The 27,666-nt window shown below is 41.9% G+C and overlaps 3 protein-coding genes and 1 long non-coding RNA gene across 4 annotated transcripts in view; 2 read left to right on the top strand and 2 right to left on the bottom strand.

Annotated features, from left to right (window-relative positions):
- Positions 1 to 64: 64 nt before the first annotated feature.
- Positions 65 to 7,445, top strand: LOC132992934 (uncharacterized). The gene is made up of 2 exons (XR_009676405.1): positions 65 to 506; positions 7,279 to 7,445. It is a non-coding gene; the product is annotated as an uncharacterized LOC132992934 (long non-coding RNA).
- On the bottom strand, positions 574 to 5,332 carry LOC132992933 (neutral cholesterol ester hydrolase 1-like). The gene is made up of 5 exons (XM_061062525.1): positions 5,129 to 5,332; positions 3,212 to 3,455; positions 2,839 to 2,908; positions 1,927 to 2,098; positions 574 to 1,486 (listed from the first exon to the last, which is right to left on the bottom strand). Exons 1-5 carry the CDS (start codon positions 5,267 to 5,269, stop codon positions 866 to 868), a joined length of 1,248 nt encoding a protein of 415 aa, XP_060918508.1. The 5' UTR covers positions 5,270 to 5,332; the 3' UTR covers positions 574 to 865.
- A 1,147-nt stretch (positions 7,446 to 8,592) lies between the features above and the next one.
- LOC132993127 (neutral cholesterol ester hydrolase 1-like) lies at positions 8,593 to 12,877 on the bottom strand. Its single transcript, XM_061062801.1, has 5 exons — positions 12,665 to 12,877; positions 11,047 to 11,302; positions 10,667 to 10,736; positions 10,190 to 10,361; positions 8,593 to 9,505 (listed from the first exon to the last, which is right to left on the bottom strand). The coding sequence occupies exons 1-5, from the start codon at positions 12,803 to 12,805 to the stop codon at positions 8,885 to 8,887; spliced, it is 1,260 nt and encodes a 419-aa protein (XP_060918784.1). The 5' UTR covers positions 12,806 to 12,877; the 3' UTR covers positions 8,593 to 8,884.
- Positions 12,878 to 27,012: 14,135 nt separating this feature from the next.
- The window catches only part of ppp2r3a (protein phosphatase 2, regulatory subunit B'', alpha), a 64,186-nt gene continuing 63,532 nt past the window's right edge, over positions 27,013 to 27,666 (top strand). The window contains exon 1 of the mRNA XM_061063339.1: positions 27,013 to 27,572. The gene's annotated coding sequence lies outside the window, so the exon portion shown is untranslated. The remainder of the gene's footprint in view (positions 27,573 to 27,666) is intronic.

Here is a 27,666-nt window from a genome sequence, read left to right as displayed (position 1 = left end):
GTGTGACATCAACAACAGATGGCAGAGACAGAGGACATTTGTGTTACTATATAATATGAAAAACGTGGAAAATTACACTCTGTGAAATTATGATATTTTAAGCCTTTGCAGATCTCCAGTGGGTGGAGATTGTGGAGAGCAAATGTTAGAGAACTGTGACACTATGATTCATTCATTTTTCACAAGTTTCTGTATCCAAGACATTTAAACCACGCCGTGTTTTAATCAGAGTAATGCATGTTTACCTTTCAGTAACAAAGTGATTATCAGATGTAATGAAACTCAAAGATGAGCATTTGGTCACAGATTTTCAAGTCCTTGAGGGAAGACATCCCCTTCTTAAAGGGGCAGGATGCACAATCTGGATGTTTACTTCAGCTCATCAGGTTTTAAAAGACACTCTCTGTTGAAATAGCCTTTGACATTACTTGCTGGATAATAATAACAGTTTAAACTTCTGCTATAATGAACCTTTTTATGAAGTTTGAATCTTGACCATTACTCTTGTGAATTTACTTGAAGCTGCACTGTCGTATTATTTCTATGCATTTTGTTTGATTCCCCCCACCCCCACCCCCCCCCAGAAGCTCACAGTGTTAGTCAGAAGGTTAGATATATTTCACCTTTTCCATTTCAGACCTTCAGTAATCTTTACACATCACGTTCATACTTACTAAGCTGGTATGCATCTGCAAGTACACGAGGGCCCTGAGCTTAGATTTAATGTCCCTATACAAAGAGAAGATGTACAAGTCTGTGATTCATAAAGCTAGGACTTGTTCATTTGGTATCTCCAAACACACGTGTGCATGCACCCCCCCAAACAAAAATGTATTAATTCTCTTGGATGCACATATTCACACATCTACAAGTTGTTTTTGAGCCAGTCGATGTAATCTCTATTCACCCTCCTCCCTACATTAAAATCCAGAGGCCAGTTTATAAAGCTGAAACACCCGTGGAAGCCGTCCACATAGTGATGGTTGGTTACTGTCACGCCTGCGTCCTGCAGGCGCCGCACGTACATCATGCCATCATCCCTCAACACGTCGTGCTCGCATGTAAGCACGTACGCCCGCGGACATTTAGCCAAAACCTCTGGGCCAGCTAACAGTGGTGATGATCTCACATCCAGCAGCCCAGGCACCTCTTTCACAGCCCCCTGAGATCCCTTTTCCACTATCACAGGCTTGTAGTTGTTTTTGTATTTCGGGGAAAGGAGGACGGTCCAGTCCAGCCGTGCCCTCAGCTCAGGGGTGATGTGTGTGTGTTGTAAAGAGCTGTGATTGTTTGTTGTAAAATGGGGAAAAAGAGAGAGGTCAACACCAAGGTACTGCAGCCAGAAGCGGATCATTATAGACCGGTAGAGGATAGGGATATGTTCGTTCTGCAGGTAGGAGGGCGTATTGAAGTCCAGAGCTTGGAGTACTGGGTAGATCAATGCCTGGACGCTGAACTTCACACTCAAAGTGTCATCCATCGCAATCTGGGTAAATAGAAAAACAAGAATTCTTATTAAACGGCATATCACATTACAGGGCCGAAGGCCTTCAATGTCATCAGAAGGAACTGCATTTATGTGGTTTGAATCCTTACAGACTGACCTCAGTTTGTACACAATAATCTAATACATGCTAAAGTAAGTTATGATCTGTTAAAACATTGTGACTGAGCTCCACACAGTCAGTCATGCACACACAGCGCTTGTTCGCCCTGACGGCTCCAATGGCACACATTGACACCTTCTGCCCCCCTTAAAAATCAAACTGTAGATCATCATTCTAGATCATTGATCTCGCAGACCACAGACCAGGTCCTTAAAGTTATGAAAGTAGTACGGGAGGCAAAGCCTTCAACTATCAGGCCCCCTCTCCTTTTGAAATCATCATCTTGCACACATTCCTACGATGGCGTGTGTTGACGTACCTCCTGAGAGACGGCAGCTGCCAGGTTTCCTCCTGCGCTGTCTCCTGACACAGCCACACGTTCGGGGTCGATGGCATACCTAGACAAGACCTCCTCGGACAGGAAGTGTTTGGCAGCAGTAAGGCAGTCTAAATACGGCACTGGGAACTGCACCTCTGGATACAGACGATACCTAAAACACAGAGATTGGATGTAATAGATACTGACGTTTCAGAAAGAATTGGGTATTTGATTATGGACACTTTTTTTACATTTAAACCTGTAAACACACGGGTATAATATCAACAGTACAGCTGGACAACTAGGATTATCTGTATCAACACATACATTGTCCAGTGTGTCATCCCCCCCTCCCATCCCCTCCTTCTTATTACTGTGCAATATATTTTTTCTTCAAGTTCCATATAAGTGATTGATTGATTGATTGATTGAATTGATTTTGGTGTCATGCACACAAAGTGCCCAACCCTCGTGGGGTTTATAAGACACCAGAAATTCCGTCGCAGTGGTTTACAGTAACATTTCATAACATTGCAATGTTGCATGCTCCTGTCACAGTTCAGTCTTAAACAGTGTATTCTGTCTTCTCTCCCAGGCTTTACGGATAAGATCTGCTACAACACATCGGTTTCCTTTTCTAAAACGCAACTTGAGTTTTTCAGAATCGTCTAGCCAAAAGAAATCAGCGTCAATTGAGGACATTTTTCTAAAAAGAGCATCCCTTCTGGTTACTGCGGATGCATGAATATCTGCACTTCAAGGTGAACTCAATCTCATTTTTATATAATGACAACAAGGAAGGTCTTTCAATTGAATATATCACAATAACGGCTCAGTGAGTGGGTGTCAGTATGCTTTGAGCAGAAAAGTGTTGAAACACTGGATCAGTGTTGCAGGAGGAGACACACTTACTCAACAGAGACCACAACGGCGTTGAGCTCGTCAGACACCATCCTGTTGATCTTATCATATGACCCCTTCTCTGAGGAAACGCAAGAGGGGTGGAGGAGAGTGGATAAGGGAAGTGAACAAACAATATGTTGTATTTGAATGAACCACTTCATAGAAATATTACTGGAAGATATGCACAACAGGATAACACAAATCAAACAACAAGACTACTCTTGGGGAAGATAGATGAATCATTGCCCTCTGATGCAGAAATACTTTTAAGGCCAAATAAAACACATTGAATAAAAGAAGAGGTCTCTTATTGTGCTGCTCAGTCTTGCTGGTCTATAATATCTCTAGAGTAATATAGACGCTCCATAATAGAGATACTCACTCCCAGTGCCTAATGCCCAGCCTCCTCCATGGAAGAACATCAGCCCTCTCCTCAGATGTCCCTCCCCTCCAGCAGGGGGCTCGTACAAACGCACCGGGATGCCGGCAAAGGTGATGTCGCTGACTTTCACTCCAGGCGCGACCCCTCCATCAGGCTCAGAACCAAGAATGCTCTCGAAACCCTCCGTGCTCTGCCTGATAGTCGCGATGTAGTGGTTGAAGCCGAGCCGGTCCGACCAATGGGCCTGAAAAGGAAAAGTGTATAACCTCAATTGGAGTTTAGGATGGACATGACAGACTCAAAACATTGAATGATGGTGGGCCCTGAAGACGTCCTGAAATTGTGCTGAATGTATGAGCGCAGGTGGACAATTCTTTTCCCCCTGACTGAACCTTTACCAGAGTGAAATGTCGGCATGAAGTCGGGGTGAGCGGATGTGTGAATGCAGCAACAGAGTCTGACACTATGATGACTTCTTTTTTCTTTACTTTAATGCTATGTGTATTCGGACATATTCCTGGATATTTCCCGCTGTGTTCACAGATCCACTCATTCACCCCAACTCTGCGACATGCCAACATTTTACTGGGGGGGGGGGCCGGCAGGAAAAATTCCATTGTTTGCGTTCACACACATGAAGCTCAACCAAAATCAAGACATTATGAGTTTTGTGCATGTGTGAAAATACCACCAGACCTTTGTCCCTCTGCACTGTGTCTTACTGATACTTCATGGAACTTTTGACCTCAGACACACAAACATCTCAGACTGTGTCCAAAGTTTGGCAAAGGCCAGCAGACACATCTGCTCGGCACAACGCAGCTTGATTGTGTAACACGTTTCTTAAAAAGTTAATTTTAGCAATATGACAATATTTGACTTTTGAATTTTAGGTGGGTGTTTAGGATGATCTGCAGGTTATTAGTACTGATCTATTACCTGCAGACCAGTCAGCTGTGGTAGGACTTACTTTAACCTGATTTTATAGGACCTAGATTCCAATATTTGAATAAGAAAGATACAAAATAATATTAAATATCCTGTACAAATAGAACGACCAGCTTTGGCAAACCGTTATAAACCATTAATGTGTGAACTCTCTCGGCCTATGTGGCTCAATACTCGTCACCTACAGCTGCCTTTTCCAAATGTAGAGCAAAGGTGAAAAGTTTCTTGTTCTCGGGGAAGCTCACAATAAACTCTCTAAATGACCGCTGCGTTGTAACATGTTGGCATTTGAGGAAACAGAGGTACACTTTCAAAAGTGAACCGTTGATGTGCTGTTAAAGTCTTTCACAACATTTGTTTATTTCACACTGGTGTTGCGAATGAGCTTTAATGGATTCAAGCTTGAAAATACCCTCTAGCACAGAAAAACACTGTCCACTAGTCTTAATCCATAAAAGTTCATGTTGTTGAAGGGTTTAAGGGTGATTTGCCTCAGAACTGAGATTTTACGGCTCTGCGTGTGTCACAAGATCTGCTCTGCTGAAAACCCACTACTTCAAATAAAAACACTTTGTAAGGCAGAGATGCCATTCATTTAAAAAAAAAAAAAACTGAGATCTTGTCAGTATAAACATTGAAGTTGTGCAATGTAAAGTTAGCCCTCTATATAACATTGGCTTCTGGGTCGAAGTCCATGTCTGAGCAGTGTTATCACTGTCACTTATCAAACATAGACTGCAGCTCACCTTTTTTTTTATTTGCACAAACAACTGCTTTTAATTTCACATCAACTCTATAAAGCTGAAGTAAATGTGAAGAGAAGGGTAAAGAACTTGTGCAGGTTGGATCATAGGTGATTTTAAGTTGTACACCTGCTGCATTCACTTACTTTTGCTGCAACCCTCCTACACACAGCACATGCCAAAAAAATGTGTTACCTTTATTTAAAAAAAAAAATTGCTTTCTCACCAGATGCATTGTTGTGCGGAATCCAGCATCCAGCATCATCAGCTTCCACGGCTCCTGGATGCTATCAGGCAGCGGGATGTAAACATAATAAGCGACAGACACCGTTAACAAGACAGTAACGACAACCGGCAGCAGCCTCATCCTGACTCCCTCAGTGACAGATGATCCACAGGCTGCAGATCACACTCTGATTACTCAGTAACTACTAGGTATTATTGTGAAGGACCACTAAGCATGAAATTAACCACTTCCGTTTAAAGTCTTCAAAATAAAACATTTCATGCATTTCAATTTCACCACCGGATGTTTCAAAATACAAATTAAGAAAAAAGTAATTATATCTAAAACGTTTCAAAATAAGTAGCCTAATGACTGTCTACTAGGGCTAAATTTACCCTGTATCAAACAACATTTATGAACATTTTAGTATAGGCTTTTTTCTTTATTCTTTGGCTGCTGGTTTTAAACTTGTTTTTTAAATGTTTAAGAATATTTTGGTACATTTCAAAATATTCCCTGCTTTAAAAAATAGAAAGATAAACGCTTTGACTTTGAAGGACTTCATATGAATACGAACTGACATCTGAGAAATGAAGTTTTTTCTTTGTGTTCGCAGTTGGATCAGCACATTGTAATACACATCTTTGACCACGGAGAGGCACTATAGAGCTGCAGACTTAAAGTGAATTATATAGCCTATCGGTAGTTTGCTCTGACATTTTCAAGTGAAATGTTATCCCTGAAATGAGTTTGCTTTAAGAAAAAAATGTTAATTGTAATATTTTGTAAATTAAAAAAAACCACATGAACTATTTTTAATATTTGAGAAAACAGATCATGATTCTGTACAGTGATGTCACACACAGCTCAAGTTGGACATTGCAAATTAAATACATATTTAGTCAATTTTGAAATCAAGCTTTCAGACTTTTTGATTCTCAAGAGTAAAATGACAAGAACAATAACACATGCAAATCTTTGTTTTCTAAACAAGGCCACAACAGCAGCTGGTTAGCTTAGCTTCATATCAAGAAATGAAACAGGTTTTCTTATGGAAAACCAACATCTTCCAGCACCTCTAATGCTGACTGATCAACACATTGTATCTTGGTTGTTCAATCTGAAACACTACTCAAGTGTAAACATTGCGGTTTTATGGATTAGTTCATGTCAGAGACAAGTTGTTAGACTGTACGGTTACTGTCCTGTCCATGAGAACACAGAGCTGAAAACAACAAATCCAGAGGGAGTCTGACTTCACTCTCTTTTTAGGATTTTTTTTTTGCCACAATATATTTATATAGAGAACATTTGATTTTTGCTACAATCGTACTCAGAATGTATTATGCATTGAAGTATTTTGATTTTATTCCCGTATAGAAAGGGGTTGATATATACTCTCTGCTTGATGCAACTTATTGACGGAGTATTTCGAGGATTAGCAGCAGGTGAACTGTGCTTCTTAGGGGGTTTAAAATATATTTTTTACATGTGTAGCATTCTGTTTTTGTCTCAATAAGCAATATCGAACATCCAAAACTGATGATGCAAGTCTGTAGTGTAAGTCAATGTACAGAAACTATTTTTCTTCATCATTGTGACTTTATGTATTTCATCATCAACATTCATCATCACAACAGATGGCAGAGACATTTGTGGTACATATAAAATATTTAAAAAAAAACGTGAAAAAATACACTCGGGTGTAAAACGATTATATTTCAAGCCCTTTCAGATCTCCAGATTCCTTTTTCATATGTTTATGTATCCAAGACATTAAAATCACACCATGTTTTAATCAGAGTAAACTAGGGTCATGATGACATGTTACCTTTAAGTTCCAAAGTGATTATCAAATGTAATGAAACTCAAAGGTGATAGTGCATTTGGTCACTGATTTTCAAGTCCTTGAGGAAAGACATCCCCTTCTCATCCCGTCTCTGTTGAAATAACATTTGATGCATCAAACCATGTTTCATATTCTTTAAGCACCGACTGTATATTCACAAAACATTACTTAGTAGATCATATAATAACTGTTTAAACCTCTGCTTTAACGAACCTTTCATTAGATTTCAATCATGACCATTTCTCTACAATTCTACAATTCATTTAGCAGACGCTTTTATCCAAAGCGACGTACATCAGAGAGTAAGTACAACACAAGCAAAGATCTGGAAAGGAGGAAACACCGTCAGTAAGTGCAAACAAACAGCTTTGAGATCGATCGGACACACAGGTGCTGACAGGCACTGCACAGAGGGAAAGCACAACATCGACCACTGTTCTTGAGAGCTCTAATCAGCATCAAAACCATCCCATGATCAAACAAAATCTTCACCATCACTATCCTCATCAATAATCTCGTTAAGGTCGTAGGTGTTCATGAAAGAGCTGGGTCTTTAGCTTTTTCTTAAAGGTGCAAGAGACTCTGCAGGTCAATGGAGTTTGGAAGTTCATTCCACCACCGGGGGGGCGACAGAGGAGAAGAGTCTAGTTAAGAGACTTAGGACCCTGTTGTGAAGGTTGGATCAGACACCTTTCATTGGCAGAGCGTAGTGGGCAGGAGGGAGTGTACACCTGGATGTGAGAGTTAAGGTAAGCTTAGCGACTTCCTCCTCGATCAGAGGGGATAATGAGGTAAGTGAGGCACTTTTGGTTGGCGCCTTTGGGCTGAGTTGGTCAGGCTCAGAAAGCTGGTTACTGATCGCTGCAACCTTTTCTGTAAAGTATGAGGCAAACATGTCTGGTGTGAGCAGAGTGGAGGGTGGAGGAGGAGGTGGTTGGAGCAGTGAGTTAAAAGCAGAATTTTTTTTTTTGCATCTGTTGCATTTCAGATCTTGATCGGATAATATGTAGTCCATTATTTTTGGCTGGAGGAAAATGAGACAAGTCTTTGCTTATGTCAGTGGACTATTTGATTTTTTTGCCATTTCCTCTCTGCTGCCCTGAGCAAAGCCCCTTCGCTCTCTTTAGACTTTAGTGAGCCATGGACTAGGGTGGGTTTTTTGTGAGCGGGTTTGGACGCTAGAGGGCAGAGTTTGTTCAGAGATGAGGCTAGTGTGGAGCAGAGTGTGTTCTGTAGCCTCATCAAGAGAGTGTGGCACAATCCTTATGGGCAGGCATGGCAGCCAAGACCTCGTCAGACAGCTGAGTTGGTTTAAGGGATCGAATGTTTCGATGGAATGAAACCATTGGTGGCGGTGCCTGAGGGAGTTCTGGTAAGGAGATTGTGAAGTGAACAAAGAAGTGGTCCGATAGATGCAGAGGGGTGGCAGTCAGGTTTGCTGTCGAGCAGTTCTGAGTCAGAATCAAATCAAGAGTGTTGCCTGCTTTGTGGGTAGGAGGAGTGAGGGCCTGCTTGAGGTCAAATGAGGAAAGGAGAGCTAGGAAGTCTGTTTCCTGGGCTCTTGTGAATATAACTGAATCTCCATTGTCAAAGTATTTCTATGCATTTAGTTAGATTTTCCCCCCCAGAAGCTCACAGTGTTAGTCAGAAGGTTCGATATATTTCACCTTTTCCATTTCAGACCTTCAGTAATCTTTACACATCACGTTCATACTTACTAAGCTGGTATGCATCTGTAATTACACGAGGGCCCTGAGATTTAGATTTAATGTCCCTATACAAAGAGAAGATGTACAAGTCTGTGATTCATAAAGCTAGGACTTGTTCATTTGGTATCTCCAAACACACGTGTGCATGCGACACAAAAAAACCCTCATTCATTCTCTTGCTCGCACATATACGCACATCTACAAGTTGTTTTTGAGCCAGTCGATGTAATCCCTGGTCACCCTCCTCCCTACATCAAAATCCAGAGGCCAGGTTATAAAGCTGAAACACCCGTGGAAGCCGTCCTCATAGTGACGGTTGGTTACTGTCACGCCTGCGTCCTGCAGGCGCCGCACGTACATCATGCCATCATCCCTCAAAATGTCGTGCTCGCATGTAAGCACGTACGCCCGCGGACATTTAGCCAAAACCTCTGGGCCAGCTAACAGTGGTGATGATCTCACATCCAGCAGCCCAGGCACCTCTTTCACAGCCCCCTGAGATCCCTTTTCCACTATCACAGGCTTGTAGTTCTTTTTGTATTTCGGGTGAAGGAGGACGGTCCAGTCCAGCCGTGCCCTCAGCTCAGGGGTGATGTGTGTGTGTTGTAAAGAGCTGTGATTGTTTGTTGTAAACTGGGGAACAAGAGAGAGGTCAACACCAAGGTACTGCAGCCAGAAGCGGATGGCTACAGACCTGTAGAGGATAGGCATATGTTCGTTCTGCAGGTAGGAGGGCGTATTGAAGTCCAGAGCTTGGACTGCTGGGTAGATCAATGCCTGGACGCTGAACTTCACACTCAAAGTGTCATCCATCGCAATCTGGGTAAATACAAAAACATAACAAGAACCTAATTAAACATCACATCACGTTACAAGGACTTACGTTTTTAAATGTCATCAAAGGACCTGTGATTCCACAACAGTGCCATAGTTAAGTTTCGCCGTCATGTAATATCAGTGTAAACTCACAGCATGAGCTCCACGTACTTACACAGCCCAGTCACACACACACACACACAGCTCTGTTCAGTCCAGTCGGCTCCAATATGACACACATTGCCTTAAAAATCACTTTCTGTTCTATTACCTTTCCAGATCATTGACCTCGCAGAGTACAGGCGAAGGTCCTTAAAGTTATAAAAGTAGTACGGGAGGCAAAGCCTTCACACTGTCAGGCCCCATCTCCTTTGAAATCATCATCTATCACTTTGGGTCAGACTGTCACCTTCTCTACTTTTAAGAGAACATTTAAAACTTTCAAATTGGATTAAACTTATAGTGAAGGCTGGCTCGTGCTAACTAGCTCCTTGTCATGCTAACAGGCTTAGACTGCCAGGTCTATGCACAGTGAATAATATTACAAAGAGTATCTGTTCCAAACATGATGAGAAACTTGTGTTGTGAATGGTCGCTCTAAAAAAAATGGAGTAAATGATAAATCTCCTGCTCTTTAATAGACAGTGTGTTCTGCACACATTCCTACGATGGCGTGTGTTGACGTACCTCCTGAGAGACGGCAGCTGCCATGTTTCCTCCTGCGCTGTCTCCTGACACAGCCACACGTTCGGGGTCGATGGCATACCTAGACAAGACCTCCTCGGACAGGAAGTGTTTGGCAGCAGTAAGGCAGTCTAAATACGGCACTGGGAAGTGCACCTCTGGATACAGACGATACCTAAAACACAGAGATTGGATGTAATAGATACTGACGTTTCAGAAAGCATTGGGTATTTGATTATGGACACTTTTTTCTACATTTAAACCTGTAAACACACGGGTATAATATCAAGAGCAAAGCTACACAACAAGGATTATCTGTATCAACACACAAGCTTACATTGTCCAGTGTGTCATCCCCCCGTCCTATCCAGAAGAGGGCTTTATAAAGTCCGTCTCAGAATGTATTTGTTTCTTTTTTGTTGCTTTGAGCAGAAAAGTGTTGAATCACTGGATCAGTGTTGCAGGAGGAGACACACTTACTCAACAGAGACCACAACGGCGTTGAGCTCGTCAGACACCATCCTGTTGACCTTATCATAGGACGTCTCCTCTGAGGAAATGCAAGAGGGGTGGAGGAGAGTGGATAAGGGAAGTGAACAAACAATATGTTGTATCTGAATGAACCACTTCTTAGAAATATTACTGGAAGATATGCACAACAGGATAACACAAATCAAACAACAAGACTACTCTTGGGGAAGATGGACAAATACTATAAATCTACAGACTTCATGAGGCCAAATATAAAGCTTTACTGAGCGTTCAAAGTAGCATTTATAACACATTGAATTAAAGAAGAGGTCTCTTATTGTGCTGCTCACTCTTGGTGGTCTATAATATCTAACAGTGTCTGTACTCACTCACACTGCCGAAGGCCCAGCCTCCTCCATGGAAGAACATCAGCCCTCTCCTCAGATGTCCCTCCCCTCCAGCAGGGGGCTCGTACAAACGGACCGGGATGCCGGCAAAGGTGATGTCGCTGACTTTCACTCCAGGCACGACCCCTCCGTCGGGCTCAGAACTGGCCATACCATTTACCATGCTCTGGAAACCCTCTACGCTCTGCCTGATAGACGTGATGTAGTGTTTGGAGGCCAGCGGATCCATCCAATGGGACTTAAATGGAAGAAAAGGAAATGTACAACCTTGAGGGGAGTTTCTTCTTGAAAGAATTAAGACAATCGATGATGGTGGGTGGGTGTGATTGTGTTTTCAAACATACGCAAAACTGTGCCGAATTAAAAAACGCAAGTAGACAATTCTTTTCACCCTGACTGAACCTTTACCCGAGTAAAATTTCAGCGTGGAGTCGGGGTGAGCTGATGTGTATTCAGACATATCGCTCAACCCTAAAAACGCCAGGGACTTCTTAGGAGTTTTGTGCATGTGTGAAACTACCACCAGACCTTTGTCCCTCTGCACTGTGTCTTAGTGATGATTACTTTTGACCTCAGACACACAAACATCTCAGACTTTATCCAAAGTTTGACAAAGGCCAGCAGACACGGCTGCTTGGCACAACGCAGCTTGATTGTGTCACCCTTTTAGCAATGTGATGAGATATTTGAATTTAGAATTTTAGGTGGGTGCAACTTTTTCCATCCACATATCCATTCTAAAACCCAAATTTAGGATATCTACAGATTATTAGTACTGACCTATTACCTGCAGATCAGTCAGACTTACTTTAATCTTAATTTATGGGATCTATTTTCCAATATTTGAAGAAGAAAGATACACTATAATATTGAATGTAATAATAATAAACTTTCTAAATCCTGCTTTGTAACATGTTGGCATTTGAGGAAACAGTCACACTTTCAAAAGTGAACCGTTGATGTGCTGTTAAAGTCTTTCACAACATTTGTTTATTTCACACTGGTGTTGCGAATGAGCTTTAATGGATTCAAGCTTGAAAATACCCTCTAGCACAGAAAAACACTGTCCACTAGTCTTAATCCATAAAAGTTCATGTTGTTGAAGGGTTTAAGGGTGATTTGCCTCAGAACTGAGATTTTACGGCTCTGCGTGTGTCACAAGATCTGCTCTGCTGAAAACCCACTACTTCAAATAAAAACACTTTGTAAGGCAGAGATGCCATTCATTTAATTAAAAAAAAACTGAGATCTTGTCAGTATAAACATTGAAGTTGTGCAATGTAAAGTTAGCCCTCTATATAACATTGGCTTCTGGGTCGAAGTCCATGTCTGAGCAGTGTTATCACTGTCACTTATCAGACATAGACTGCAGCTCACCTTTTTTTTTATTTGCACAAACAACTGCTTTTAATTTCACATCAACTTTATAAAGCTGAAGTAAATGTGAAGAGAAGGGTAAAGAACTTGTGCAGATTGGATCATAGGTGATTTTAAGTTGTACACCTGCTGCATTCACTTACTTTTGCTGCAACCCTCCTACACACAGCACATGCCAAAAAATGCATTCCCTTATGCATTCCCTTATTTTCTTTTTTCTCACCAGATGCATCATTGCACGTATTCCAGCATCCAGCATCATCAGCTTCCACTGCTCCTGGATGCTATCAGGCAGCGGGATGTAAACATAATAAGCGACAGACACCGTTAACAAGACAGTAACGACAACCGGCAGCAGCCTCATCCTGACTCCCTCAGTGACAGATGATCCACAGGCTGCAGATCACACTCTGATTACTCAATAATAAGTACTAGGTATTACTATGAAGCATGAACCACTTCCGTTTAAAGTCTTCAAAATAAAACCTTTATTTGCATGCATTTCAGTATGGTGTTTGGAATTAAAAAATTACAAAAAAGTAATTATGACTTATAAGTTTTAGAATAGTCTAATGACTGTCTAGGGCTAAATTTATCCTATATCAAACAACCTTTGGGACCATTTTCGTAGGCTTTTTTTCCTTTAGTTTTTTTTTCTAAAACAATATTTTTGTAGAAGCCTATCTCCTTCAAAAACTGCTGATGAAAATAAAAAAGATAAACGTTGAAGGACTTCAGACGAATACGAATTTGGGAAATGACGTTTTTGACATTGTAAAAAAAAAAGAAATGAAAATCAGTCCATTATAATACATATTTGTGACCACGGGGAGGCACCACAGAGCTGCAGACTTTAGTGAATGACTGCACCTAATATTAATAGTCTGTATGTTACATGTCGGTAGTTTGCAATGTTTTGTTTATTTTTTTAAAAACAACATATTTACTCATGTACATATTTAATTTTTTAATCTTTGAGAAAACAGAAAAAAACCTGCTTACCATTTAAGTAATGAGATAGGCAAGTGTGACAAAAATTAAAAGTAGAATAATTTCACCTCTTCTGCAACAGACACTTGTTGCAACTCCTATTTGGCAATTTCCTATAAACAGTCCTAATAATGTGATTATCCTTCTTCCACGCACCTGCTATGAATGTAAGAATATAGAAACCATGTTATCTGTACAAAGTATGTTAATCCTTCTTAAATAAATTCATAGGTAAATAAGAACGGGTGACTTTGAGTTTTTCCACTTTGACTAAAAATTCAGAATTTGTGACATTGATCTGGTGCGAGTTTATAGTCCTGTTCTTCCAGTAAAGTTCTGGTTGCATGTCTTTTTATGTGCACACATCAATACTGCAGTGAGAGTCTTACAGTAAGGGATTTGTGCTGCAAGTTGTTGGAGAGGTATTGGACTCATCATGACCGCAAACAGACTATTGATCCATCTGCTTTCCGACTTTTCTGTCTTTCCTGCTATTTTTAGATGAAAAAGCCAAGCTTGTCTTTATTTGTTTGGTTTGCTGATCAATACTAATAGTGAATTCAGGGGAAGTCCAGGCTCATACTGGAGTTTCTTTGACAGAACAGAGGATAAGCTGACCAGAAATCAGAATCAGAAATACTTTATTTATTCCAGGGGGAAATTCAGTAAACAAGAGATAGAAAAGTCCGCAGCTTCTGTAAATCAAACAAAGGATGTTGGAAAACACACGGCTTGCACCTCAGACCAATAATAGGCAAAGTGACGCCCCGTGATGGACGTTAGAGATTGTTCCAACTCGAGGTCTAAGTCACTGTAAGGCACGCAGCAGCACAGTAACATCAATACTGCCATGGCTTAAAGGGGCAAACAGTGTCAGTGTCACCTTCTCACTCTCGCTCTCTCCCTCTCTCACTGGGCTATTTATCGCCCCGTTCCTTCCCACGGTTTGACTTCCAAATGGACACTATCCGTCCCTGATGGCCCACTGTGAGAATGTAAACAAACATCAGAGCTGATGAGGATCTGACCCCTCTGCTGTGCCGGTTTTCCAAAACAAAGCAGCCAGACCACCAGACCGTATCAGATTAGCCTTCTGGGAGACCAAGAGGTGGCTGCAGGTCACAGTCTTTACGAGAAAAAAAGTCCAAGAGATAATTGAGGTAAAAAAAATTGACATATATTGAACAAATAAACGTGAAGCAAAGTCGTTTGTGCAGTTCAGCCACAGTGATGTCACAAACAGCTCAGATGAAGTCAATTTTGAAAATCAAGCTTTCACCATTTTTTGTTTCTTAAGATTTAGATGACAAGATCGGTAACACTTGCGAGTGTTTCTTTTCTAAACATGGCCACAACAGCAGCTGGTTAGCTTAGCTTCACATCAAGAAATCAAACAGCTATAGCATGGATTTGTCCAAAGGGAAACCAAGAAGAACAAATCAAGAGGGAGTTTTACGTCACACTCTTTTTAGGAAGTGTTTGTGTCACAATTTATTTTCATAGAGTACATTTGATTTTTGCTATATTTAGTATTCATAATTTAAGTGCTTTGGTTTTATTCCCTTGTAGAAAGGGGTTGATATATATACTCTCTGCTTGAGGCAACTTAGAGGAGGAGTACTTAGAGGATTAGCAGAAGGTGAATTGTGTTGCGGTTTAAAAGATTTTCTGCATATAGTTTCCTGCTGTTTTTTTTTTTTACTGCCATTTCCAACCAATAGGCTTAAAGCTGAGCATGCTGGTGTTACTCATGATGACGCATGAAACGACAAACTTTTTTGCAGTCATCATAAAATCCTAAATCCTGGAGGGAGGGGGGTCCGTGTTTCACTCTCGAAATATCACTTTAAGTCACACACAGATGCCATACTTGCTCTCTTTCCAGAAAGCCGGCGAAATGAGAGCGTCAGCAGAAAGCTTATATTGTAAACGTTAATGTGATATATGTGTTACGGTGTGTGTGTGTGTGTGTGTGTGTGTGTGTGTGTGTGTGTGTGTGTTGTGTGGTGTAAGGAGTGTGCATCAAAATTCCCTCTTCCTGCTCACCCCCCCTCCCCTCCCCCTCCTCCTGTGTGTTGGTCTGGCGTCTCCCTGCAGTCTGTGGTATGGAGGGCAGAGAGAGGGCCTCTCTTGTGTCGTTGACTGGAATTACACTTCTGGTGATTTAACATGACTAAAGCCATGAAGCAGAAATGAAGGTTTTCCATTTCATGCAGTCCTGCTTTTACACGAGCTTGAGTATGAATTACTGGGCATATTAAATGGGAAATTAAACCAATAAAACAACCTTGAACTTGAACTCATTCCTATGCATGCTGTGTTCTGATTTCATGGTCACACTTAAAGCGGTGATAATTTGAAAAGGGTCTGGTTGAAAAAGAAGCAAAAGTTGTGTTTTTATCTCCTGAGATGATCAAAAGATCAAAGGCCCATTAATGCAACCAGGACATTTTTCATCCTTTTAAAATTTAAATCAGTTTTAACCACGACTAAAACATCTCAACACAGTTACTTGACATGATGTTAAGATATAATCACAAATGTCCTCTTTCCAGATTTATTTAACAAAGGATTCTAGCAAGTTTAAATGGCATAAATGGAAAAAAAAGTCATAGGGAATATAGAGATGCAAGTTCCCTTTAGATTTCATGATTCTGCAGGTTTTGTTCTGCATATATGTTAAATGTTCATTCACAAGCTAAGTGGACCTGAATTCAGGTTGACTACAGCTACCGCCTGTAAAGGAGGACACTACTCGTCACTGTTTGTGTTGACAGGAAACGAGTCCTTGACACTGAAAGGAAAGACGTCAGTTCGGTAGAGTATTCTCTCCTCTCATGCAGCAGCAGCAGCGCTGGTGGAATCAATTAATCAATGGGGGAAAGTTCACTTACTCACATGCTCTAATGTTATGCCTCTTTAGACTTTGATTCAAAATACTCAGGAAACCGTTTAGTGTTAATCCATTTCCTTCGATTTTAGACGGTTAAATAGTTACTTCTTAGATGACGCATATAACTGATCATTATCTGAGCAAATAAAGTGAGTATAATGATCTTAAAATTGTATAATATATAAAAGTGTTTGATGTGATTACTCTCTACGAAATCATATATTTACATTTTTAATATGTGTAATAATAAAACGCTGACAGCAGAATTTGAAAGCATACTGATGGAATTCACATGTGGTCCCCTGAAATGTCTAATTATTGATCAATAATCAAAAAATATATCGTAGCTACAAGACGTTATCCAGGCAAGAATAGGCTACTGTTAGCCGTAGCCCATGCTAAAAGCGAACACCAGCGCCCCTAAACTAAGTACAATTTGAGTACGTTTTCCACCACTGTTCTGATCAAAACATTCATACAAATGTGTCTGTGTTATGAATCAGGCATGTCCACATAGTCATGAACTCTGTGTGACACAGGGAACATTACGGACTTTCTTTGGCTATTAGGATCGGTGATTTAATCTAATGGCTGGTCTTAAACTGACCTACATATGGGATATGGAGTCAACACATTCAGTGTTTGTGCATGTTGACACATTAGACGCGCACAATCAGCACACAGACAGTGACAATAATGTACTGGGGTATTTAGGAATGTCATGGACAGCGGGTGAGTCGGTATGCTTCAGCTTCGACACAGACTCTATTTCTGAAATGACAAACAACAACCTGTTGTTTTTCTGCCCTTTGCAGAGCTAGGTGTCACGTCTAAAAGAACAGGAACAGAAGCTGGAATATATTTCACTCGAGATCTTCAGGTACATACTGTTTCATAATTAGCCGAAGGATATCGGCTCTGCTGCTGAAGAAACGTACACAGCAATTGGCTCATTAATCCGTAATCTTCCTGTTTCCAAACAAGTGCAGCAACAGACTCATGCTGTGACGTTGCTGATCCATTTCAGAGTATCATTAACACAAGGAAAAAGATTGTATATATCATCTTAATGTGTCTGTTGGCTCAGTAAGCATGTGTGTATGTAATTATCTGCAACAGAAAATAACTGATAGGAACATCTGCTACATGTACACATAACAGTTTAGATGAACTGGCCTGCAGCTTTCTTCCACTGCCAGCATGGAACTGAGGATGTGAAACCACTAAAAACAAAAATAAAAACGATGGTGTGACCGGGTAAAATTAAGTTTTTGTTTTAATCTTTTTACCCGCAGAACCTCAGAATATTCACACTGTGGCAGTGGAAGCACCTTGACAATCACAGGTTGCCATGTGCAAAAGCAGTTGGTCTCCACTGGTCTACCTCCAGGACCTGTCACCACCTCTTTAATGACAAATATGTGACCCAAATTTCAACCACTTATAACGTTTATAATGAAATAGCATACTGGCCTTGAGCCGGGAACAAAAACATCAGTGAAAAATTAATTTGAAAGTAATCAACAGGCTTGGCTTCATGGGCAGAGGGATTTGTTTCTAATCGCCGTTTCAGTTTTGAAGGCTTTGTGAAACAAAGGACCTCAAGCATACCCTGCATTAAAATCCCAAAAGGCATTTGGTCAATATTACAGTAACTGTCTTTCCTCACTCTATCTCCACAATTTTCAACACCATCCACTGCCCTTTCAAAATAAAGGCACGAAAGCCCAAAAATACCAAAAAAAAAAAAAAAAAAAAACCCAACTAGAACCATATTTAAAAAATGAACGTCACGCTACACTGATGGACGGCTAACGACTGAGACTACAAAATGATTAGGAAAACGTTTACTTGGGTTGTATCAACTGAGATGTTCTGATATTTTCTCATCTGTTTGCTACAATCACTTCCCTCCTGCTGGCCATTAGAAATAATGCAGCTTCAAGGCACTTCAGCATCCGCTTCATATTTGTTACCATACAGTTCATGGTCTGGTTTGCTGTGTGTTTACATTTTCTTTATCTCCGAAATAGATGTTAATCTATTCTTTACTGAGACACAATGACACATGCTAGCCTGCAGGGATATGTTGCCCTGAGAGATTTTTCAAATCCCATTCATTATTTTCTAATACCCACACAAAATGTCCTGAAGTCAGAGATATATTATATTCGCTTTACTGTTTGTGAGATGATGATGTAAAATATGAAAGGAAAAGGAAGTTGTATTCTATTCCTGGATAACGTGAACTCTGCCCCTAATAAATGTATTGATTGAGTTTTGGAGCTGGGAAAAGGATTCACATGCTTTTCATCAACATTCCCCCCCCCCTCCTCAACCTCCTCCTCTCTATTTCCCACTAAACCTTTTCCACCACCAGCTTAGAGCCAGCTCATCTCTAGTTACTGGCAGACTCAAGTTTTCCATTCCCAGTGGATGCTGGACTTCAGAAGAAGGATGGTATTAGCCGCTGTAGCCACCAGCAGATAGCACATCAGTTTGTGCATCCCACAGACTGTAAAAAGCTTTGGGCTGGCAGCCGGCCTGGGCAGAAAGAGGTCAAAGGACAAGCGCTGTATGGGGGGCTGATGTGAGCAGCCACATGCCTCAGCCCTGACCTTTAACCTGGAGCTGGATGAGGACAGTGATGTACTGTTCTACTGAGGAGGGATGCACAAAGCCACACAATGATCACAACCTGGATGTAATTCTTCATTGAAAATAGTCAGAAAAAAACAAACATATCAAAGAAAGTGCAGCCGAGCTCATGAGGCTGCAGCGATTATGGTGGCGGCCATTTTTTTTTATTCGTCACATTTAAGGTGGGAAAATCAAAGGCTGTTATATGAATTTGAACTGCTGCGTTGCAGGTTGAAAGTTGAACGACAAACAATAACTCTCTTATCATCATATTTGGTACAATGCAAAAGAAAATGCAAAAGAAGATATTTTTGAGTCGACCAACCTCAACGAATTTGATTTGATAAATGCGAATCAATACCCTCAAAAGTGGGCAAGACTATATCTGACCAGCTGTCTCTGGTTTGGATCCTGGCTGCGGCCCTTCACTGTGGAGACAAAACGTTCCGTCTTCCTCCCTCTGGAGTGTGGATCATGCCTTTGAGGTACCATAATGTACTGGTTAGTGGATCAAAGTGGATCAAACCCGAACAAGCACTCCCCAGGAGGTAGCATGCCAGTGTGGTGGTTAGCACGGGGGGGGGGGGGGGGGGGGGGGGGGGGGGGGCTCACATGAGTAAGGCTTCTGAAGTGGCAAAAAGCTCAGACATTTAGGTTTGTCCTGTAACCTCTCCAGTATCTTTCCAGCATTTACCACAGGGAGATCACCTGAACAGTTCATGAAATGCTTTGACGTTCAAAGTCGCTTGTATTTTTTATTGCACATAAATGTAAACTAAAAAAATACATGTAGTGGCTCGAATGACCTAAAAACATGTAACGGAAAGGAAGCCAGTGGTCAATGACGGTATCGGCTGTGACCCGGCTTCTCCCAGGTGCGCTCTGCACACTTACGTATCGCCTTGCGCCTCACCACCTCCTAAGAGTGCACATATTGATATTGATAACAGATAAAATGCAGAAAAAAATGAGCAAACGATGCAAATAAAATAAAATAAAATGCCGCTCCAACAGCTTCTTTACCTAAAGAGGGTAGGTTTGTGGATTCTTATTCTTTTGTCTGTTCTTTAACACATTTAAGCTGTCAGACATTAAGATAGTTTTATCTGTCCGGTTAGCAGAACTCACAGCAAAAGAACTGTTGCATGTTTAACTCTGCCTGTTTTAAGCAGTTAGAGTTAGCCATGTGTGCAGAGCAGGCTGTAAACTAGTTTTCACTTCATGGGACCCTAGGATTTCAGCTGACGCCCCTGCACAGCAGTACAATGTTATAGTAGCATTTCAGCTTTCCAACAATGGCTTGACATCAGAGAGAATCGACTGTCCTGTAGCACAGTGACGCACAGCTGTGATTAAACATGCTTTAAAGAAGAATACAGATGAACATGCACAAACACACATGACCTCCAACTTCCTCCTTGGCATACACAGTATACGCCCTGTCCTATTCCCCTGAGCCTCCCTCTGATTTAAATGGGATCCTGATGTTCTGTTAACAAAACCCCCAACCCCAAACCCCCCCCCCCCCCTTCCAAAGCGTCCCTTCAGCTGGAACCGAGGCTGTTAAACGCGGTTTCACACTCCGCCCCTCGTCCTCAGCTGCCGCAGAGCCACATTGATGCGAGGCAGCTGTTGCGGTGGTGAGAGGGTGTGATTGATGTAGTTGGCAGCGACCAGATAAATAGGCAGATAGTACGACATGTGGTGGGGGGGGGGTTACCAGTCAATATGTGAGTGATAGCCATTTTATCAGCGCACAAGACTGTGGTTGCAGCTTTGAGGGGATTTCTGTCGGGCAAATTTGTAGCTTGAGAGCCTTCAAATTTGCGAAGATTGAGAACATTTTGCACACAGAAGCTGCAGTGGAAGGAACCTGAGATGTTGAGAGGCTGCCGAGAGTCCGCCGAACTGCCAGGCAGGAAGCTTCTCAGTCTGGAGAAAGGAGCCAGTTTAGACAGCTGCCATCATGTAACGCTCTAATAAAACCTTTCCTCTTTTGCTCGGATGTCCCTATGGAGACAAAACCAAAAAAACTCACAAACAGTTTGAGAAGCCTGCTGATAATGAAGAAACACACACACACACACACACACACACATATGAAGACAAGTGTGCTCACCTTGTAAAAATGCATGTGCAGTCAAGGGTTTTATTAACTGGGTCTTTGTAATAAAGCTCACCTCTGCCTGCCAGAATCAGGCCCGGACAGTTCAACTGCATCGTGTGTGTGTGTGTGTGTGTGTGTGTGTGTGTGTGTGTGCGCGTATGTGAAAGTGAGTGTGACTTTTTTGTCCTTGGTTCTGTATTGTGATGCTTATTTCTGGCATGTGTTGCTTTCAGCAGAAGCTCAGATCCAGGTCCCTTGTCCTTAAGGCAAGGCTCTCATGTACACCCTGCGTGTGTGTGAGTGTGTGTGTGTGTGTGTGTGTGTGTGTGGAGTGTATTTCATGTGTGTGTGTGAGGTGCTGAGTGACACTCCCTGTTCCATTTTGTCAGGATGTGTCAGCACCCTCATCCACTTTTTTTTTTTTTTCCTTTTATCCCTCCAGCCCTCTCTCCTCCATCTCTTGTTCAGCCCTGTGCTGTGCAGCTCTCAGCAGAGAGAAAACTTCAGAATGGCCTGGCCTTCTTTTCGTCAAGTTTTAGTTCGAGGTGTTTTTTTTTTTTTTTTCTTTTTCTGGGATAAAGCCGCGACTCGGTTCCTCAGGTTTCCCCCCACAAAAGGCTTGTTAACAGAACCAGCCGTGCTCATAATGAAAGCTGGCCTCCAGCTGCTTGTTGGTTTCACTAAGCAGTGTTAGCAAGTCATTTTATAGAACATAGCAGGCTTAGAGGTACATTTTCACCAATGGTGCAAGTTTCTTGAGAGGAATAAAGACACACCTTACCTAACCGAGTGGTATCTATTTGCCCTTATGTATCCTTAAGGCTCATACTAACGATCCTAGCCAGAATAAGCTTGCTGTGCTGCTGAGCTCTCTCTTTAACCACACTGGAAACACATGTGTTTGATTGCTGGAATGAATGAACAGTAAAATCTACTTTAAATTAAATTTTGGTTACATTTTGGTTACAGATTATTGGATTTAAAAATGAGCTAAAATGCTTTTTGCCTGACATTGACAGGAGGAAATAAAACCAGTGGAAACAGCAGATGTACTCAAAATATAAAATGCACAGCTCACAAGACAGAGTACCATTAAAAAAAAAAAAAAAGGGGGGAAGAGTTTAAAGGAAAAGTCCAGGCTGGTACACGGACAATCCATAAATACAAGGCAAACAAATCCATCCAAAGAGCAGGCAAAAAGTGACGGTCAAACACTAACTTGGGTTAACTGATGCTTTAAGGTGTCACATCACTGCGATTATTCACTGGGTGCATTACATGTGATGATGTGTCTGGGATGTGTTTCTGGGCAAGGAAACAAAATTAGACGCAGGGTAAAATTGTATCTGGCTCTCTTGTGGCCATCAGGGACTTGTTACGTAAGTGGTTTAAAATGTTTAGGACTCTTCTTGTTGTCCCTCTATCTGTTCTCCTTCCTCTAACTCTGTGTTGGTGTTTATTTATACCCAGTGGGCAGAACCCCAACATACACAAACATTTGATATAGATAGATATATACATGCACACACACACACACACACACACACATAGATAGATACACAGGGCCTTCTTGTCATGTGATGCAGGCCTTGCGATAGTTGATGTTGTTATAGGAGACACATTCCAGCAGGATTTGGAGGGGATCTTAGGTAAGGTTTATGTGTGTATATATGTGTGTGTGTGTGTGTGTTTGTGTTTTTTGGAGTCTATGAAGAGAGAACTGGGGTACCTTAGATCAAATCCGCCTCACATCGGTCGTCAGCATTTCTTACTCTCACTCATCGGCGTGGCAGCCTCACACTGCCCTCACCCAACCCCAGATCATTTCCCCATTATAGATAGATTTCTTTTCACCTCTTGGCATCGTCGGTCAAAAGCTGTTAGACGAGAACAATCGAGCAGCGCTTGCATCCTCTCAACCTTAATGACACTCACTACGTTTAGCGTACATGCACAATTAAGTCGAACTGCGGTTATAGTTCGATTAAGCATTTTAACTGGACTGCTGTCCTTGTCCCAGTAAAGGACCGGGGTAGAATCGATGTAATGACCAACGTTTGCCGTACTCCGCTTCAGTCCCCTTTCAGCGAGTGATTTTTGTACCTTCATCTGGTTGACTTATTACGTCAAACACCAAACACTTGACAGTTTGACATGTTTTCCTTCCATCCATGTACCTCAATACAATATGTGTAAGTCCTGCTGACACAACATTAACTGCGTCTTCTTGTGAGTCCAAAAATGTGTTGTTCATGCTCAAGCACTCGCCATGTTGATACCTTCACCTTGTTTGTATCCCCGGCTTTCTTCTATGTATTTGTGCTGTTCAAAGTCGGTGCTGGGAATTAGGTACCACGCCAGTTGATCACGTCCCAGTAACAAGTTGGCAAAAAGTCGGACAAGCAACATGGACGCCTCCAGGTGTCTTTGTTTAGTAAGCTAATACCAGGCAATTACCACACACTACATGATAGTTGGTGCCCCAAAGTAACATGACATCAGGTCCACAGGTCCAGGTGTGATTGACATAATTACACAAAAACAAACTAAGTTGCTAATCAACATAATGTATAGCTCATACTTTACTGTTGACGAACATAGCTAGCTCAGGCTACTCAAAGGGCCCATATTCTGCTTTTTCTGGTTTTATATGCTCTTTAGTGTGTTTTCCAAGTGTCCTGTGCATGTTTAGGCACATCTATGTGCAAAAATTCAAAGTCCACGGAAACGCGGCTTCTCCTACGTCCTCCTGTTAGCTGCAGCATTAGCTGCATGTAACGCTCGGTTCTAGCCCCCCTCGATAAAAATTTGTCAGTCTGACATCATTGTCAGCGTGAGATCACTGATCTAAGCCCATTGGCTCGTTGTGGCAAGCCCAGCAGCTCATGCTGCACGCCCGTTAACTTCTGTAGGACGCCCACGACGGAGCCAGTGGCTGCATTCCCAATATGGTAAAAGAGGCGGGACATTTCCCGAGAACCGTGCTGAGCAACTGACCAATAACGACAGAGCGGATCGGCAGACCAATCAGAGCAGACTTGGCCCACGTGGGGTCTAGCAGTGGGGGCTCAGCAGAGCGTAGCTGACGGACTCAAAGCGGAGAGGGAGCAAGGAGGAGCAGTACATGAAAACAGACACTTTTTTTGGACTTTAGCTATTGTGAACGTACAAAAGTAGGAACAGAGATTAAATATACGAACCCCAAAAAGGGCATAATATGGGCTCTTTAAGTTCCTCTGAGTTATTGAGTCAGAGTTCTGACATCAGGAGGCATTCCTTTTTTTATTTTTTTAAGATTTATTTTTGGGCTTTTTTATGCCTTTAATGGCGAGATAGGACAGTGGATAGAGTCGGATGTCAGGGAGAGAGAGAGTGGGGAACGACATGCGGGAAAGAGGCCACAGGTGGGATGTGAACCCGGGGGCCGCCCGCTTGAGACTACAGCCCCCATACACGGGGCGCGTGCACTAACCATTGCGCCTCCAGGAAACTCGGAAACTCGGAAATTTTCTGACCTCCGAGATCAAATGAAATGCACCATTAGAGTGACTTTGAAAAAATGTGACTCAGCATGATTTCACTTGGACTAACATGTTTATATCTGTTTTTGAAATCCAGTTTAAGTCCGTTCTAGACAATGAACAAACTTCTTCTTACTGCATGTTAACGTACTGATTGATGGTGGACACTGGAGCACCATGACGTCCATATGGATATAATGACAGGGGGGGAGGCTCAAGTCTCCACAGGTGAGATTTCCATCACCTGGGTGGAGGGGTTCTCCACATTAAGTCTACTGTGTCACAGCCAGCTACCTGTAAGATTAAGAAAAAAAGGCCTTCATGTTGACATTATAAACTCAGACTGTATCATGATCTGCAGTCTGGGCTGTAGTCCACTTGGTCTCCATAGAAACACAGAATTTGAGCACAGAAGTCCTGCAGTTCACCAAAAAGTATTATGGTTAAACAATAACTGCTACGTGATGTGAACACTGTCTTCCAGTTGTATAATGATGAACAGAAATATATTTATTATGACGATATATTTTTCTTTATTCTTTAATTCTTCATGCCTATAGGACATTTGAATCTTTTAAGGGCCTGAACTTTTTGTTTTCGACTCTGTGTTAAACTAAATACATGACTGCTGTACATGAAGGATCAGCATGAATACATTTTAAATATCCATACACCTTTTTCTGCAAAGTAACACTCAGGGTGGGAAGCTCACGCGTTGTTATAATGCTGCATTGCTGCGATCAAGGTTTACAATAAATGTAGAGTCTGAGTAAAAGGTTACCAGTGTACTGCTCCCTGATGATAGACAACTGTGAAAATCCTTCCTCGAGGTTCCCCCCACACAACAGGATATGGTATTGTAAAAAATTTAAATATATCGAGGTGGCCACAATGTTCTTCTGAGCGGATCAGACTTCTTTAAATGGATCCCACACCACAGGAAGATCTAATTTAAAAAACTATCAACAATCAGGACTTAACTGACTTTTGTTGGAAGGGGGACAACGGGGCCAGAAATCGGCTTAATTATCTTGTAGTGCGTATCCTTTTTTTTGCAGAGTAAATTTATAGCAAGAGGGCTGTAACAAAGACTAACAAGAGTCATTAAACTTCCCTTAGCTTTGAGTGCCCACTTTAAACTGCCACAAGAATGTGTTCCCAGGGAGACCTTTTGCCATTTTGTTGGTAAATTAAATGTCTGTTTTAGTTTGGCGGAAGGGGCCTGATTTCAAAACCGCGGCAGAAAAACTCTGGCTTCCGATGATGTAACCAGGGTAATATGTCAGTGCCCGTTGCAGGGGGTATTTTGGCTTCAAAATTGTACAATGGGAGGAGGCTGAGAGATACATCATCCATCTTTATATCGTCAATGTTAACAGATTTTTTTTCAAGCAAATGATTGAACGGTACCATTAGGTTTTCTAACTGCAGCCAGTTCATTTTTTTAATAGACTATCTTGTTTGAAATTGAAACACAGGCTATGTAATGCTCCTCTGAATCTTCACTCTTCATTTTTTTTTTTTTTAAAGTTAGCCTGTTGATCAAGAGGGAAGTAGGCCTACTTATATGATGCCGTTCAAACCTGGAAAGCAGCAGTACGGAATTAGCTCTTTTTCTTAAAGGTGCAGAATCCCTCTGCACCTTTAAGAAAAAGCTAAAGACCCAGCTCTTTCATGAATACCTACTAACTTAATGATGATGGTCTCCATATCATTGATAATGATGATGTGTGACGATGGTTTTTGTTTGATAACGATGACTTATAAGATGGTTTCTATACTGATAAGAGCTCTCAAGAACAGTGTTGTGCTTTGCCTCTGGTCACTTCCTGTCAGCACCTGTGTGTCCAATCGGACTCAAAGCTGATCGTTTGCTCTTACTGACATTGTTCCCTTTTTTTTCTAGATCCTTGCTTGTGTTGTTCTTACTCTCTGATGTACGTCGCTTTGGATAAAAGCGTCTGCTAAGTGAATTGTAGAATTGTAGAATTGTAGAATATAGTCCTATTGAAATGCTCAATGAAATAGCCTCCTATTCTACCCGAATCTCATTTGTCACAAATATAAAGCTTGACAGATAAGAATGGTTAAAAGGCTTCAGTTCAGGTCGACTAGTTCAACATTAGGGTTCATTGTAATAATAGGTTACATTTATTTTTCTTGTTCACCTTTGTAACTCAGGAATAAGCCCACATAAATCTAATGTGTAGCCTATAGATCACAAATGAGCTGTGGACCTTAAATCTGGACCCGCCTGTCACTCTTCTGGAGCCCCCGCCCCGCCTGCCTGTTAACGGGAACTCCCCCTAAGTTCCCCGGTTCTCCTCTCTCTGCTCATTCTCTCCATGAGCTGTCACACACACACACACACACACAATCCACACAATCCTCACACACGGAGTCGCTGCATGTTGGAGCAAACCTTCCGTACTCTCTCTCTCTCTCTCTCTGCTGTTCCTCGGTTACCGAAAGAAGCGGCTGTGTGATTTCGCAGTCTGCGGCGAGCCACGTCGTGACAGAGTTTGGACACGGAGAAGGAGTCTGGGGTGGGGGGGGGGAAGAGAGAAAGGTAAGAGATGGTGACAAAACGAGTGTTCTTCTCCTCTCTCTGCTGGGAAACTTTACCGTGTGTTGAACGTTTTTTTCCCCCTCCTCCGCTGTGTGGTGTATTGCACGGTCCTCGCTCGTCTCGTCAGCTGCAGTGTGTTGTTTTTTTTTGATAACCAGGGCGTGTTTGTTAAAGTAGTGTTTTTTGATCACTAGGGCGTGTTTGTTAAAAGTATTTGCGTGTCTCCTTCACATGAGAGGGGATCCTCCTGTTGTGTCACAGGAAGTTTGGAGATTGGACGCGCAGATTGTAGCGGATCATTGAAAGGGGGGGGGGGGGGGGGGGGGCAACCTGCTCAGTGCTCAAACAAATCTCATGTGAGTGAAGTCTCCGTTTTCCTCAGAAGAACGCTGGGCTTGAAATAATCTGAAGGTAACTTCACTTTAATGCCTCATATCAACTTTTACTCCCTAATTTAATGACCATGATCTTAATTGTTTTGTTTTTCAGGTTCTTGTTTACTTGC

This window comes from Labrus mixtus, chromosome 18 (genome assembly GCF_963584025.1).
Source record: "Labrus mixtus chromosome 18, fLabMix1.1, whole genome shotgun sequence".
NCBI lineage: Eukaryota > Metazoa > Chordata > Actinopteri > Labriformes > Labridae > Labrus > Labrus mixtus.
The sequence above is the reverse complement of the archived record's forward strand: the minus strand, read 5'-3'. Positions and strand labels throughout refer to the sequence as shown.